The sequence below is a fragment of the Triturus cristatus genome, chromosome 10 (genome assembly GCF_964204655.1).
Source record: "Triturus cristatus chromosome 10, aTriCri1.1, whole genome shotgun sequence".
In the NCBI taxonomy this organism is placed as follows: Eukaryota; Metazoa; Chordata; class Amphibia; order Caudata; family Salamandridae; genus Triturus; species Triturus cristatus.
Window position 1 is genome coordinate 958,083,131 of NC_140593.1, and position 17,926 is coordinate 958,101,056.

General features: G+C 39.2%; 1 protein-coding gene across 1 annotated transcript in view; it reads right to left on the bottom strand.

The window, feature by feature from the left end:
• The window catches only part of TMC5 (transmembrane channel like 5), a 524,224-nt gene that overhangs the window by 125,355 nt on the left and 380,943 nt on the right, over positions 1–17,926 (bottom strand). The window contains exon 14 of the mRNA XM_085628842.1: positions 2,305–2,402. Within this exon, the coding sequence (XP_085484968.1) occupies positions 2,305–2,402 (98 nt within the window). The remainder of the gene's footprint in view (positions 1–2,304; positions 2,403–17,926) is intronic.

Below are 17,926 nucleotides of genomic sequence, written 5' to 3' on the forward strand. Positions count from 1 at the left end.
TTATGGCTCTGGTATTCCAAAACAAAAGAGCTGCAGGAGGGCAACAGCAAGCTAGAGGTCCTCAATTGAAGCAGCATTAGGAAGAGATTATGGTATATTTGATAAACCTCGGGTCGATCTGCCTGTGGGAGTAAAAGACACACATTATACTTTACCAGGTGTAGCAGTAACCGACCGGGCAGAGAAGGGACCAGAGTGGTCCAGGTGAATAATGCTACATGGAGGTGTGGTATCCTTGTCGAGTTAACTACTGGTTTGGTTGAATGCCAGAAAATTATGACCAGAATATTCAGTAACAAGATTTCATTAAGGTAAAATTATGGTAAGAATAGATTTACTATTCTTAACTTCACATAGATATTCCTTGACAATATATGTACATCTTCAAAGAACAATAGTGGTCAAGGTGAACAGTGGTAGAGACAGGTGCAGTATGTTTGCTGAGGGAGGCACTGGTGTGGTTTTATGTCACAATAACGAGTAAAAAAAATATTCAAACCATAAAAATATCATGACCTGAATACTCACTGCTAAAATATTGTGAAGGCAAGTGTACATATGTAAATATACATATACTATTCTTAATCTCATTTTTCGGTACATTGAAGATATATATATTGTCAAGGATCACATATGTAGAGTTATTTATAGTTGGCTGTGGAGCGCTGTACAGTTTCACTGACAAACATAAAGTCAATAAATGGTAGGAGTGGTACCTGAGTTGTAAACGGTTAATGTAGTATGATATAGTGTTCCTTAAAGAGGTGAGTCTTCAACTCCTTCCTAAATTGGAGCAGCGTTGGGGCTGTCCTTATGGACACAGGGATATTGTTCAAGACCCTGTGTAAATAGATGTAAAATCCCTGCTGCTTTTTACACTTCTTAGTCTACTATCTGATGGCGTCCTATCTGTAGGTGTGCCAAGAACAACAGAGATGGTGTGCTTGTCCACAAGATAATCAGAGTGCTGGTCATAGCTTCTTCATAAATGATGCAGTCAGTTTTGAGATGATGTGGGATGACCATGGGAGCGAATGGAGTTCCATTAGGATCGGGGTAATGTGAGCATATTTCTTCAGGCCTTGGATGTAACATGTCCTTAACGGTGTAAGTGTGGATTGTGGGAGGCCATGGAACTTGATGTTACCATCATCCAGATGCGAGAGTAAGCTCTGCAGTTGCTTCTGAAAGAAACGGTTTCAATTTCTTTGGAAGAGAGAGTTGGTACCAAGCCATCTTTGCATTTTTGACAATAATTTCCTTGAGGTTAAGGTTGGTGTCCAGGGTGAGTCCAAGTGACTTGGATTTCAATGAAAGTTGGGGTTCAAAGTTCTTCAAGTAAATGTCATTGAGTCAGGTTGGTATGATTTTCTTTGTATTCTTCACCTGTAACAGGAAATCTGTCTTGGTTGGATTAAGCTTCAGCTAGGTTCTGTATCATCAGCATATTGATGCTGTTATGTGTATCTATAGCAACAGGTGACTCCATGCAGAGACTAAAAATGACAGGAAACAGTATGAAACCTTGGGGGACACCACAGGTGACAGGGATCTTGTAGGGCTTGGAGGTGCCCATCTGAACAAACTGGTGTCAGTTGGAAAGGCAGATACAGTGAAGGACCTTGCTGGTGAATCCTATTCTAAGGTGAGGTTGAGGGGGGATATTTTATTGAGTTGAAGGCAGCTGAGAGATTCAACAACATAGTTACCTGTATATGCTTAATTCACCTGCACATCTTTACTTTACATTATTTGGATAGTCGATATTCTTGTTGTACAGTGTATGTAGTTCTATATCTAAAACCCAATACTCTGGTGGAAAACCACAGATTTGTAACTAGAACGGCTGACTTTGCACAATGAAGCAGCTTGGCCTGTAATGAAGTTAACATAAGCAAATTGAAGAAACTTTTCAAGAAAGGAGAATGGAACTTGATACTGGACCCAGGAACCGTGTTGGTGATAATTTGTGTTAGAGGAAGGTGCATAAAGGTGTAAACAAAGTGTTAAATATAACAGTTTGCAGAGAGGTCATGCCACCTTTTCCCCTTTGTTTGTCCCCTTACCCCCTTTTACTTTCTTTTGATCAGTAATAGGGAGCATTAGTAGCACAATTATTAATTTTTTTATATTAAAATCATAACCAGTATCTATAAGGAGTCTGAGTAGGCTACAAGGACTGTGATTGGATACTCAAAGTTATACATCGTCTCTTGTTGTTAGTACAATATTTTGAAGTGTAAATATATATGACACCCATACTTGTTCTAATGCAACACAGCTGAACTTATATTATATATTTACCTTCGCATAAATTCTCCGAAGAAAGATCCCAGTAAGGAAAATATAAAATCAAACATGATCAACCGATATATATCCTCACCAACTAGGGTCTCCCAACACTAAGAAAAAATAACAAGGCTTTAGGCATCACGTTAGAGAAAATCAAACATCAGCATTACCAGATACATAGAGAAGTTTGGTTTCTCTTTGTTGTGCTGTAAAATTGTAAAATGGATGCAAGATCTATATCCAGTGAATGTGAATAGAATGATACTATGTTACAGGGAAAGTGATATTACAACTGTTATCATTCAATATATTAGTCTATTGAAATATTGCTTGGCCTGCAGACAGCGGCTAATTCCTTCTGTCTGTTTTTTAAAAAAAATCTACATATCAATCCAATCTTTTTTTTTCTTATTCCTCACATGGAATTTGATTGATTGAACAGTGCTGATTATTTGTAGTTTTGCAAATTTTAATGGCTGTACAAACAAGACCTATTAGAAATGTGGGTTTCTAGTTGGCAGGTTTGTACCCTGTCCAAGTAGGGACCCTTCCTTCTAGTCAGGACAAGGGAGTTACACTTCTCAAATAACCCCTGCTCACCCCCTTGGCAACTTGGCACAAGTATTCAGGCTTATTTCAGAGACAATGTGTAAAGCATTTGTAAATAACACACAGGAATACAGTGAAAACACAACAAAAGGACACCACACCAGTTTTAGAAAAATAGCCAATTTTTAACTGTGTAAAACAAGACCAAAACGATACAAATCCAGCATACAGTAATAAAGATATGCATTTTGCAAGGGTACACTTAAAATACAGTTCCTTGCAGTCAATAGCTCCATCCGGGGCTATCATGGTGTCATGAACAAACAAATTCAACAGTTCAGTCTGACCGTAAGATTGTGGGCGAGGTAGAGTGTCAGAAAGACCCCCAAACAGTACCTTGAAAAAGCGGTGCATCATGGACCTTGCGATTAGCTCCGTAGAGGCGGCATCAGGAGGCATTGTAATTGGAGGTCGGTGTAGGAATCATCGGGCCCTGGAAGTTACACGTGTTGCAGAACAAACTCCGTGAGGTTCAAGTCAGGAGTGATGGCGTTGGCAGGCATCTGTGCTGCAAAGTGGAGCAGTGTGGCGTGCAGTGCCCTCAGGTTGCGGTGCAGGCAGCGGCTCAGTGATGGTATCCAGTGGCGTTGGTGAGACCAGGGTGGCGGTGCGAAGCGGGGAGGTGCTCGTTGCAATGCTGACAGGTCATGGGGCAAGCAGAAGTGGCGTCGATGCTGAAGCGTTGATGTCGGTAGACCCAAGGCTGCAGTGCGAAGCGGGGCGAGGTGATGTGTGGGGCCCACAGGTCACAGTGCAGACAGCGTGATCGGTTAACGATCTGGAGTCGATGGCACTGGCCTCGGTGGACCAAGGCTGCCATATGGGATGGAGCAGTGCTTGTATACCTTATGAGCAGTGCCTCCAGGCCAGGGTGCAGGCAGAGGTGATGTCGTCAGCTTGGAGCGTCATTGTTGGTCAGTTTAGGGCGGCGATGTGAAGTGAGGTGGTGCGGCGTACGGTGCCCACAGGTCACAGTGTAAGCAGCGAATCGGTGGCGGCGTAGAACTGCATCGGTAAGACCAGGGTTGCAGTGTGAAGTGCAGCGGTGCTCATTGAGATGCCAACAGGTCACAGAGCCGGCAGCAGCGTTATTGGTGGCATCGGTTTGCTTTTCTCTCTGTGGCAGCTGAAATACACAGTTCCAGAGGATGGTGAAGCCTTTGGTGTGCCTGAGACTTCCAGCAGGAAGCAAGCTCTACTTCTAGCCCTTGGAGAAACTCAGGAAATAAGTTGCAGAAGGTTAAGTCCAGTCCTTACACTGCCCATGACAGAAGCAGCCACTGCAGGCCAACACAGCAAAGCACACAACAAAGTGGCAGTTCCTCCTGACAGCTTCTCCAGTTCTTCTTCTTGACAAGTTCCTTAGTCTAAAGAATTCTAAAGTTCTGAAGTTTTAGGTCTGATACCTAAACCCCTTTTTCCCTTTGAAGTCTTTGTTCATGAAAGTCCCCCTTGCTCAGCAAAACTAGTTCTGGGGTACAGCCACACTACAGGGGGTGGAGACAGCATTGTGTAGGGCAGCCACGACCTATTCAGGTACTACTGACAACTCCTCCCACCACTCCAGCCCTGGGTGGCCCATCGGAATATGCAGGGCACACCTCAACTCCCTTTGTGTGAGTGTCTGGAGTGAATGCACAAACAGCCCCTGTCAGTCTAAAACCAGACAGTGAATCCACAAGCAGGCAGAGACAGGCAGGATAGTTAAGCAAGAAAACGCAGAATTTCTTAAAGTGGCATTTTTAAACACACAATTTAAAAACCACCTTTACGAAAAGATGTGTATTAAATTCTGAGCTCAGGGAGCCTAAACTCCATTTCTCTATCTTTTCCCAATTGAAAGTTACACTTGTAAAATGTTACAAGGTGGCTCCAATGATCACCTATGGGAAAGACAGCCTTCCAATAATGAAAAAACAAAATGCATAGTATTTCACTTTCAGGACATGTAAAACACACCAGCACATGTCCTACTTTTCATATTCACTGCACCCTGCCCATGGGGCTACCTTGGTCCTACCTTAGGGACGACTTAGACACAATAAAACGGAAGGGTTAGGCTTGCCAATTTAAAGCTGCATGTGCAGACACAGCAGTGGCAGGTCTGAGACACATTTGAAAGGCTACTTGCGTGGGTGCCACAATCAATGGTGCAGGCCCAATAGCAGCATTTGATTCCCAGTCCCTGGGCACATGCAGTGCCCCTTTACTAGGGACCTTCCAGTAAATCAAATATTCTAATTTTGGATAATCAATCATAAAACACACAGTAGGAGCACTTGCTCCTTGGCACTGAATAGCAGTGTAAAAGTGCACAGAGACACTTAACCAGCAGAAATGAAGTCCAGCGTACCATAAAAAACAGGAGGTCAGGAAGTAAAAAGACACGGGAGACACAACAAAAGCTGCATTTTTAAAAAAAAATATGAAAACGTATAATTTTTCCCTACCTGTTACCACGTTTCTAAAGTGTAAGAGCCAGGGAAAAAATATAAAACTTAATACTTACCTACCTCTAAGACACTAAGCCAGAACACTGGCAAAGTGGCTTTAAAACAACATAGCTGCATTACACTTTTGTAAAGGCGTTCATTATCTAATCAGATAATGACTTGCCATCACCATGTATCGTGGCAGTTTAGCAAAATTTAGCAAAGTTCTGTAAAAGTACTACGGTCACACAAATCACTATGATTCAGGTGCCGATTACGATCCGGTAAAAACCGGGTACGAACCGTCGGTCGGAGCGTATTCTCCGTCCGACTCGTACCCGGTTGTAAAACATTACAAACATGGAATTACGATTCGCACAGAAACACCATTTCCGTACGAATCGTAAAAAACACCGACCGACGAAAATATGCATACGAATGTGATCCGGGAATGCTGCGACGTGACGTTGGGACGCTTCTAGGCAGCGTTTCACGACCCAGGAATTATGATTCGAACCGACAGCAGTCCGGACGGCAATATTTTCACGGCACCCAAAAAGTGCCGCAAATGCGAAGTACGGCGCGAAACGACCAGAGTAGGTGGCCCGGTAAGCGCCGTACCCCCCCCAGCCCCCGCATGTACGCGCCGTACCCCCCCCTGCCCCCGCATGTACGCGCCGTACCCCCCCCAGCCCCTGCATGTACGCGCCGTACCCCCCCAGCCCCCGCATGTACGCACCGTACCCCCCCCAGCCCCCGCATGTACGCGCCGTACCCCCCCCAGCCCCCGCATGTACGTGTCGAACCCCCCTGTGTATGTACACCCGAGTATGTGTCGAACCCCCCATGTATGTACACCCGAGTACGTTCGAGTCGTACCCCCACCCGTGTATGTACACCCGAGTACGTGTCGAACCCCCCGTGTATGTACACCCGAGTAGGTTCGAGTCGTACCCCCACCCGTGTATGTACACCCGAGTACGTGTCGAACCCCCCGTGTATGTACACCCGAGTACGTGTCGAACCCCCCGTGTATGTACACCCGAGTACGTTCGAGTCGTACCCCCACCCGTGTATGTACACCCGAGTACGTGTCGAACCCCCCGTGTATGTACACCCGAGTACGCGTCGAACCCCCCCCGTGTATGTACACCCGAGTACGTGTCGAACCCCCCCGTGTATGTACACCCCACCCGAGTACGTTCGAGTCGTACCCCCACCCGCTGGGGGTACGCACCGTACATACACGGGTGGGGGTACGACTCGAACGTACTCGGGTGTACATACACGGGGGGGTTCGACACGTACTCGGGTGTACATACACGGGGGGTTCGACACGTACTCGGGTGTACATACACGGGGGGTTCGACACGTACTCGGGTGTACATACACGGGTGGGGCTACGACTCGAACGTACTCGGGTGTACATACACGGGGGGGTTCGACACGTACTCGGGTGTACATACACGGGGGGGTTCGACACGTACTCGGGTGTACATACACGGGGGGGTTCGACACGTACTCGGGTGTACATACACGGGGGGTTCGACACGTACATGCGGGGGCTGGGGGGGGTACGGCGCGTACATGCGGGGGCTGGGGGGGGTACGGCGCGTACATGCGGGGGCTGGGGGGGTACGGTGCGTACATGCGGGGGCTGGCGGGGATACGGCGCGTACATGCGGGGGCTGGGGGGGGGTACGGCGCGTACATGCGGGGGCTGGGGGGGGTACGGCACGTACCGAGCACCTGTTTGGACGTCTCCATGGTTGTTATAGGAGTTCGGTGCAGACGGTGTTTTAACCATACGGTTGTACATTCGGACGCCCGGGACGGATCGTGATTCCCCGGTCGGACTTCGCCTTTCACGTTTGTACGGTAAATCGTACGAGGACGTGTCGGACACTTTTTCCGACCCGAGGACGTGTGGGGAATTATTCCCAATGCGATTCGTATGGTCTTTTTCCCATGCGAATCGTGATTGCCAGTTCGTACGGCACTTGTACGATTCGTACGGTAAAAAGACCGGATACGAGTCGCACGGGGAATTTTTTTACCGGATCGTGATCGGCACCTCAATGTCTTTTAACTCAAAAAATTATTTAGCCAGCTTACCTGCAGTACCCAAAACGGATAATCGGTGCACCATTATGTATAGTCCGGCCAAATATCATGTAAATTCGTTCAGCCGTTTTCACGCTATGTCGAATAAAATAGTCTATGAAAAATGCATTGTTGGAAAAACACATTTTGCCCCCACTTTTTATCTTTGCAACCCCTTAACGATTAACCACAAAAATTTACATCACAAAATGTAGAAAATTTTATAGGTTTGGAAAGTTTTGTGGTGATTTCTCAAATGGGTGAAAAGATATTAAGGAGCAAAAATTAGAGGAATTCCTATCTGGGAATTCTAACTAGAACTACAGAGTGGCAATCAGACTTAAGCACCTTCTTTCTTTTTATCTAGTGTATTTGTTATGTATTTATTTATTGGTTTACATAATCATGTGACCATAAATGTGTCCTTTAGTTGTTCATGTAGTAATTCTGAATCTTTACATATGCAGTGTAGCTTATATTTTGGGCTTCCTTGCTGCTTTTAGTAGTATTGTGCTGCATATGAAGCTCAAAGTGAATTAAAGTCAATCGTTGTTGTTATAAAAATTGAGTTTTTGTTTTCCTAGTTATCAATTATCATATCCTCCATATAGAAGTTTGTGTAGTTGACTGCTAAGGCATGTTTCCATGTTGTTGCATATGAGTGAATAATAAAAAAAAATATTTGACTTGCTGGGCACAGTTTTATTTTGTGAGCCAGAGAGCATGCAAAGAAAATGTATGTAGATTAGGATGTATTCTCTTTGTTGTTTATTTGTATAATTGTTTCCATTTGCATAAAATCATAAATGGATCGTTCAGTTGTTCATGTAGTAAATCTGAAAATTTACATATGCAGCCTAGTTTATTTTTTAGGCTTCCTTGCTACTTTTAGTAGTATTGTGTTTCAGATATCACTAAAACTTTGGCCCTTATAACTTCATAACATCACTTGCAATAGCAAAAAGGAGCAATAACAGCGAAACATTCCTTCATCTGCCAATGTAGAAGGAAACCTTCCAAGTGAGGTCCAGAGTCCTCCAGGGTTGTTTGATTTCACCTTTTCTCTTCCTGCTGGAAATAGACTAGATCATAAAGACATCCAAAGCAATGAGAGGAAATGGAATCCAGTGGACTCCTTGGATGCAGCTAGATGACCTGGACTTTGCAGGCGACCAGCCCTACTTCAATATTTTTTGTTTGAATCTGTTTTATTAAGTTTTAGACAGAGTAAGTAGTTGACATGTCAGGACAAGGTACATTTCCATTCATGCTCAGTTACAGCATGTAAAACGTTGGTCAGCCTTATTATGCTACAAAGTGCGTAATACACAGTATTGCAATAGATAACCAGGCACTTGGTAATATGAAAATACAAAACAGTACATGCGTCTCAGTGCAATGTAGTCTCGGCCAAATGTTAATGATGGGCCAACTGTATGATCCACGGCATGCGGTGCTGGCAGAGGTACAAATTATTTACGTAATCAACAAAAAAGGGGGGGCAGCTAACTAAATAAACAAGCCCAAATAAATCTCCCAGGCCCCCTATGCCCATCCAATCACCTGTAATTGTCAATGAGACACATGCGTCCACTAACCAAACCAGCGATTCTTCATTTTGTTGTATGGTGAACATGGAAGTACCTGCCATTGCTCCGTGTGTCTGATGCAAAATGATATGTCAGGTCTCCAGAACAACTTCACCCTCCCCTGCGGGGGCGCTCAGGGTAACTGGATCAGAGTGCATCTCATTTTGAAGCTCATGCAGTATGGTGTCCCAGTTGACAGCTATAGGGTATTTATGCCGCACCAAATTATCCTCTCTGTGCAATGCAACACTCTCGGCCTGGGCCCACACCAGGAGCGGCTGCCTCCAGGCCACCAGGGGCTGGGGCTCAAAGGACTTCCAGAACTTTGTGATTAGGCATTTAGCTGTCAGCAAGCCCAAATCAAGGAAGGGGAGGTGACCTTCTTCCACTTTTTACTACAAAAGAGACCCAAGATACATACCTCTTACGTCCGCAGTGCTGGGTGCCCTGTGCAGGTGGACAACTGAGTTGTGACGCATTAGCAGTAAGCAGTAAGGAGGGGGAAAGCACACAACATATGAAGGAAGTCGGCATCAGGCAGGCAACATCTAGGGCAATCAGCATCGGAGCATTGAAAGTTGTGGTTTATTGTTTCAGGAGTGAAGTAATCCCTTTAGACAATGTAATATTATATGAGGCAGAAATAAGCATGGCAAGGGACTCGGATCAGGCATTCTAATAGGATGGGCCGCTCCTTGGCTGTGCGGTGACAGTCCAGATCCCCCTCCCAGTGGTGCCGCAGTGGCAGGAGTGGTGTTGCTGTGTGGTAACGTTGCAAGTCTGCAAACAAGTGTGTGAGATCTGTGCCTGTCCCTGTGACATGTAAGTATTGCACAATAAAGTGCACTGAATGTTCCCGCATCATGTCGCCCCATTTGCCACCCAACACAGTGAGTAGAGAGTTGTGTAGATGAAACTGGTCAGGCGGTAGGCCCTCTTCCTCCACCAATGAGTTGAAGGGCCCAAGATCACCATCCCGGTAAAGGTCCCCGAGGGTGTGTAAGCCAGCCTCCAGCCAGGCGGATAGTTCCACAGACACAGTGGTGATACCAAACCTAGGTGTGCCGAGCAGGGGTAACCTGGTGCGTATGGGATCGTGGTTCACTTGAGGTACAGACATCGACAGTAACAACGATACACGACTCCGAGAAGCAGTGAGTCCGGCAGTTCCCCATTAATACATGGGTAATAGAGTCGAAGATCACTGGGAGAGTCGAGGCCAGCGAGAGCATGGCAGTGTCGGACAGGTGTAAACCTCCCAACCACCTGGCCACCTATTGGAATTGGGAGGCAAGGTAATACTGTTCCAGGTTCAGCCCTGCAAGTCCATCCGGTTCTGTGGGAAAAACATTTTTTTTACAGTGCCACCCTACAGCGTGAGATACTCTAGAAGAACTCTCTCAAAAGAGCAAAATAAGGGAGGTGCAATATATAGATGCAAATTGGTAAAGTAAAAGAGCAACCAAGGTAGAATCACCATGTTAAGAAGAGCTATGCGGCCAGTCACAGACAGTGGGTGTAATGGCTCACCTGAGTTTCCCGAAGGGACGACATGGATGGACATGAGGCGAAACTCCAACTTCCCTCACCCACCTCCTTCACCCAACTAAGTCAAAGCCAAAGAGGGAAGGTGGGGAAGGAGGGAAACAAAACAGGGGAAGGAAGAAGGGGTAGACGGTAAATAGACATAATATCGAAAAAATAATATCGAACAACAAGAATATCGAAGTTAAAATATCGAGATAACATTAATATCGAAGTGTAGAATATCGAGGTACGTAATATCGTTTTTTTTGTGTTTAGTAAAATATCGAAGTATGAAATATCGATGTAGTAACATCGTTTGTAGATAATATCGATTGATTAGTTTTGTTAGAAATATCGAAATATAATATATATATTGTGTAAAATGTCTATTTAGTGTATATTGAATGAGTAAATTGTTTAATTATATGTATAAATACTTTATTAATTTTTAAAATTTAATTAATAGTGTTAAGTAATTTATTGTATGATATGTTTTAGGAGCGGGATGTTGGGTTATTAGGGGATAAGGGTGGGGAGTGTTTTAAAAATATTAGTGTAAAATCAGATACTAATTTAAAAATATTAAATAATAAATAAATATGAATAGTAAATTGTAATGAAATTTGTAAATTAAATATTTATAATTTTGAAAATAATAAAGAAATAATATATATTTTTTAGGAGCGGGATGTTGGGTTATTAGGGGAGAAGGGTGGGAAGTGTTTTAAAAATGTTATTGTAAAATCAGATAATAATGTAAAAATATAAAATATTTAAGAATTCGAAATTTCAAAATTTTATTGTAAATTCGAAATTATATAATTTAAAATTATAATGAAATTAGAATTTTGTTTTATGAGTGGGATGTAGGGTTATTAGTGTATAAGGGTGGGGAGTGTATTAAAAATATTACTGTAAGATTTGATAATAAGTTATAAATATTAATATTAAAGAATTAGAAAGTTAAAATCTTAAATTTAATTTTGAATTTTTTTAAAAAAAAAATTCAAATTCATTTCGAAATTATTTTTTGGTTTCATGGTTGGGAAGTTGGGTTAATAGGGTGTAAGTGTGTGGATTGTATTTTAATAATTATTACAAAATTATAGATTAATAACTAAATATATAATTGGGAATAATTTAAAATTGTGAATATTTAATGTAAAAATCTAATTATATACTTTTAATTGGAAATTATAATTTCAATATTTATGTTGTATTTATGGGTGGGATGTGGGTATATTAGGGGAGAAGGGTGGGGAGTAATTGAAAATAATAATAGTGTAAAAATAGATCATAAAACTATTACATTTATTAGTAAATATTGTGAAATTTAAAATTTAAAATAAAAATTATAATTAAATAATTGTATATTTGCAAATTTTATGGAAAACATATTGTAAATTTTTTATATGGAATTAGGGTTAATATGGGATAGGGGTGGGTATTGTTGTAACTATAGTATTGTTAATTGTAATAGTTTTTAAATGATATCTCATAGTTAATAAATGTAGATTTTTAATATTTTAAGTGATGTTATAACCAGCACCTTCTCTCAGTTTTAACTTTCTGGAGCGAGAATATTACATTTTATTGGGTTAGTGTCCAGCACCTTCCCTGAGTTTATGTTAATTGGAGTGGGAATAGTAAATTATATAGGGTTACTGTCCAGCACCTTCATTGACTTTATTTTAACTGGAGTGGGAATAGTAAATTATATAGGGTTACTGTCCAGCACCTTCTCTGAATTTATGTTAAGTGGAGTGGGAATAGTAAATTATATAGGGTTACTGTCCACCACCTTCTATGACTTTATGTTAACTGGAGTGGGAATAGTAAATTATATACGGTTAGTGTTCAGCATCTTCCCTGACTTTATGATAACTGGAGTGGGAATAGTAAATTATATAGGGTTAGTGTCCAGCACCTTTCCTGACTTTATGTTAACTGGAGTGGGAATAGTAAATTATATAGGGTTACTGTCCAGCACCTTCCTTGACTTTATGTTAACTGGAGTGGGAATAGTAAATTATATAGGGTTACTGTCCAGCACCTTCCTTGACTTTATGTTAACTGGAGTGGGAATAGTAAATTATATAGGGTTACTGTCCAGCATTTTCCCTGAGTTTATGTTAACTGGAGTGGGAATAGTAAATTATATAGGGTTACTGTCCAGCACCTTCCTTGACTTTATGTTAACTGGAGTGGGAATAGTAAATTATATAGGGTTACTGTCCAGCACCTTTCCTGACTTTATGTTAACTGGAGTGGGAATAGTAAATTATATAGGGTTACTGTCCAGCACCTTCCTTGACTTTATGTTAACTGGAGTGGGAATAGTAAATTATATAGGGTTACTGTCCAGCACCTTCCTTGACTTTATGTTAACTGGAGTGGGAATAGTAAATTAAATAGGGTTACTGTCCAGCACCTTCCTTGACTTTATGTTAACTGGAGTGGGAATAGTAAATTATATAGGGTTACTGTCCAGCACCTTCCTTGACTTTATGTTAACTGGAGTGGGAATAGTAAATTATATAGGGTTACTGGCCAGCACCTTCTCTGAATTTATGTTAAGTGGAGTGGGAATAGTAAATTATATAGGGTTACTGTCCACCACCTTCTATGACTTTATGTTAACTGGAGTGAGAATAGTAAATTATATACGGTTAGTGTTCAGCATCTTCCCTGACTTTATGATAACTGGAGTGGGAATAGTAAATTATATAGGGTTAGTGTCCAGCACCTTTCCTGACTTTATGTTAACTGGAGTGGGAATAGTAAATTAAATAGGGTTACTGTCCAGCATTTTCCCTGAGTTTATGTTAACTGGAGTGGGAATAGTAAATTATATAGGGTTACTGTCCAGCACCTTCCTTGACTTTATGTTAACTGGAGTGGGAATAGTAAATTATATAGGGTTACTGTCCAGCACCTTCCTTGACTTTATGTTAACTGGAGTGGGAATAGTAAATTATATAGGGTTACTGTCCAGCACCTTCCTTGACTTTATGTTAACTGGAGTGGGAATAGTAAATTATATAGGGTTACTGTCCAGCACCTTCCTTGACTTTATGTTAACTGGAGTGGGAATAGTAAATTATATAGGGTTACTATCCAGCACCTTCCTTGACTTTATGTTAACTGGAGTGGGAATAGTAAATTATATAGGGTTACTGTCCAGCACCTTCCTTGACTTTATGTTAACTGGAGTGGGAATAGTAAATTAAATAGGGTTACTGTCCAGCATTTTCCCTGAGTTTATGTTAACTGGAGTGGGAATAGTAAATTATATAGGGTTACTGTCCAGCACCTTCCTTGACTTTATGTTAACTGGAGTGGGAATAGTAAATTATTTAGGGATACTGTCCAGAACTTTCACTGACTTTATTTTAACTGGAGTGGGAATAGTACATTATATAGGGTTAGTGTCCTGCACCTTTCCTGACTTTATGTTAACTGGAGGGGGAATAGTAAATTATATAGGGTTACTGTCCAGCACCTTTCCTGACTTTATGTTAACTGGAGTGGGAATAGTAAATTATATAGGGTTAGTGTCCAGCACTTTTCCTGACTTTAATATAGGTGAAATGGGAATAGTAATTTGTATAGGGTTAGTGTGCAGAATATATATGTATTGTGTTAATGAAGTATGTTTTTGGATTTAATGTTGGAAAAAATGTGATTATTTACATTTTTAAACAATTAAATTAGCTAAATTATATATGTGATAGTAATAAATTATGAAATCCAATGACACATTTTATATTTTTATATAAGCTTTATTTTTGTTGAAGAAAATAGAGAGATTATTGTTTTTTTTTATTTACAGAATGGAGTATACATTAGTAGAGATACAGCAAATATGCATACATTTGTGTATTTTTGCAATGTTTTAAGGAAAATACAATTTATTGATATCATCACATTTTATAACAGAAGTATTGATAATTACAAAAAAACATACATAACATTTATTACTTTTTTACATTGTTTGCAAATAAACATATTCTTGCAGTATTCATATAATAATGTGTTTGTTGGCTATATACATAAAAAAAATCATTGCATATGTAATTTCTGAAGAATATTGTGTCATTTGTATTTTGTTGTTGTACATAATTAGTACATGACAAATAGTATATTTTTATGCTATGTATTTTTAATGATGATTAATAATATTATTGTAGGAAATGTTAATATTATTAATGTTTATATTTTATAATTATATGAAAAAAATGTTTTTCAACATGTACGTTTTGTAAATAAAATTTAAATAATAACATACATTTTATTATAGTTTGTACAGTTGTGAAAAAAATATTACTGTATTATAATCATAATAATAATGTATTTTTAATTATTATGAATATAATTTTTAAAGGTATTGTTTATTAGAAAATCATTTTTAAGAATTTAGATAAATTTATGTTATTTTTATATCTCATTATAAGGATGTTTTTTATTGTTTTAATATATTTACACTGATTTAAGTAGGGATTTTCATTTGAATGGGATTATTTTGTAACCGCTTCATGTTATTTTGGGTCATTTTGGACTGAGGAAGCTCGCGGTTGGAAGCTGCGTCGCGTTGAGCAAGGTAAGGGATGTTTTAAGTATTAAGTGTTATTAAATACTTATGTTTAGGGTAGTTAGGATGTTTATAGTGTATTGATTGATAATGTTAAATGTTTTGGGTGTTTTTGAGGTGTTAGTAATGATTTAGTTACGTGTGGTTGTTTACTGGTTGTGACGTAGTTTTAGAAGTAAATATCGTGATTAAATATGTGTTGATTTAAATGATGTAATTGTATTTATTTCATGTATTTGGTTGTGATTGTCTGGGTGGGTATGTTTTGTTCTTTTTTCAGGTAAATGTTCATCGATGTTTTTTCGAAGACCAAGACGGGTTTTTTTTTTTAAAGTGTGTGTTACTTGATTTAAGTAATATTGTTAACACACTTTTTAACTTTTTACGGGATTTCATGGAGCGTTTTTTTTATTTTTTACTTCTTTTCGGGTTTTTTAGGGTTTGGATATTATGATGGAAAGAGAGACGTTATTTTTTTTTTTTTAGAAAGTGTGTTTTAGTTAATGAAACTAATAAAGTTATCACACTTTTTTTTAACCTGGATTTCCAGGATCGTTTGTTACTATTTTGACCTATTTTTCAGGTTTTGAGGGTTTCACGTTTTTGGATTTGTCGAGGATGGATTTACATTGGATGTGTTCATTTTTTCATTTTTGGTGGGGCAAATTTTTTATTATTACTATGGATTGACATACAAATGGAAGGAGTCTTGCTTGGTGGAATTCATCTTGTATGGCTACATCAATGGTAAGTCATATTTTGTTATAATTTGGGTGGGAAATGTTATTATAGTTTATTGTTATATATATTATATTTACAGAAATAATATTTAATTGTACATATATATTTTCTATATGAAAATAAAATGTATCTGACAATTATATATTATTTAGGAAAATATAGTATTAATATATGATTGCAATTGTTTATTGTATTGACCAATTTCTTTTATTAGCTGTGTGTATGTTAATTATAAAATGCTTTTGGCTATTAGTGATCGGTAGTCTAGGCCACTTGTTGATGGGTATAGGTTTACTTGACTTTGTAGTAGATCAAACATTTGTTTGGTTTGTTTAGTTAATTTAGGACCTATTTGAGTAACAGATTGTTGCATCCGTAATTCTTGGTAGCTTTGTTCTTTTTGTAGAGATTCCAGAAGTTTTTGTAGGGTAGGTTTCCCTCTGCTTGTAGTTGCTTGGAAGGCATTATGCCATCCTTCAACACTATTGTTTGTTTTGGATTGTTTATTTAAGGTACTCAGGTATACATTCCACCAAGGAATGTGGAACTTTGGTTGTCTTCTATGTCCTGATCGATGTAATCTTCCCACCCAGGTGTCCTCAAAGTAGTCTAGGAGTTGGCTTAATTTGTCTTCGTTCTTTTTGTAATAGGGACTTTCTATTAGAATATTATAGTGTTCTGCTACATCTGTTACAGGTACGTATGCTAGTGCTATTAGTTTTTTAACCTGGTAGGCAAAAGTACTATCTGTAGCGTATTGTACACTTAGGGTGGACTTTTGCAGATGTCTCCATAGACTCTGGTTAAAATGATAATAGCAACCTTGGATTGCTGTGTGTGGATAATTTTTTAGTATTGAATTGATCATGGCTAATTCGAAATCAATAATTATTTTTTGAGGGAAATAATTATTGGTTTCTTCTTTAATTTTGGTTAAAATTTCTATGTATGTTGTTTGCTGTTTATTTGGTAAGAGGGCATAGATGAATGGAATGTTAGAATGTTGGTACAATCCATGCACTGTGTATAGTTGGTAGAATGGTTTTGGACAAACTTTAAAAGTTCCATCCATCATCCAAGTGTCACATTGTTGTAATTTCACTAAATTGTTTGCAGTAGCAAACATAATTATTCTTTTATCAGGAGATTTGTTATCAAAAAAAATAAATGGTTCATTAGTGTGAGTTATGCTTAATTCTGGGGGAATGATTACTGTCTCAAATGTTTTAGGGGTAGGTAGAGTTTTGGTAGTTAGTTTTTTTTGTCTAGCAATAGTTCTTTTTAAACAATCGATTGGGGGTAATTGTGCTGATGCATGGTGTGGTATTTTTAATAATTGTTCTTTGAGTATTTGGGTGGTGGGTTTATCAGTGCTAGTACTTGCTTCTTTAATGTTTTCAAGAGCATTTCTAACTTCTATCTCTGTTATATTGGGGGGGGGTGATTATGTTCTTTTACAGAAAGAACAGTGGTTTCTTTTGTAATAGCTCTACCATAGCATTTGTTTGAGTAGTATTTGCTAAATTTCCAAAACATTTTCAGACCACTTTGCTTTTCTTGTGTATATACATAACCCATATAACATAACAACATTTTATTTTTTTGAGACGTTATAAATTCTGCACCTTCAGTCATGTTGTTCTGTATTATGCTAGGAGAGATGAAAAAATATTTTGTAAATATAAACAATGTTATAGATATTTTAAATATATTTAAATTTTAGTGAATATACTTACAATGTTTAATTTGATGTGTTGAAAGATGTTAATTAGCTGATTTCAAGCTTTCAGTTGAATCTTGGAGATAGATTTTCTGTTGATAAGAGAAAAAAATTAGTTAATAGTTGGATAAATTTTTTTGAATGTGATACTGTTTTAAGGGGAAAGTAACATTCTGGCTGCGTATTTTAGGCTGTTTAATGATTGAGGTTTATATACTTACTTATTTCTTTGGTCCAGTAGGTTATTGCGTAGAAGGTAGTTTTGGATGGTTCAGTGGTTTTCTGTAGAGGAGAGAAATAAGGAATAAATATGTTTTAGAAT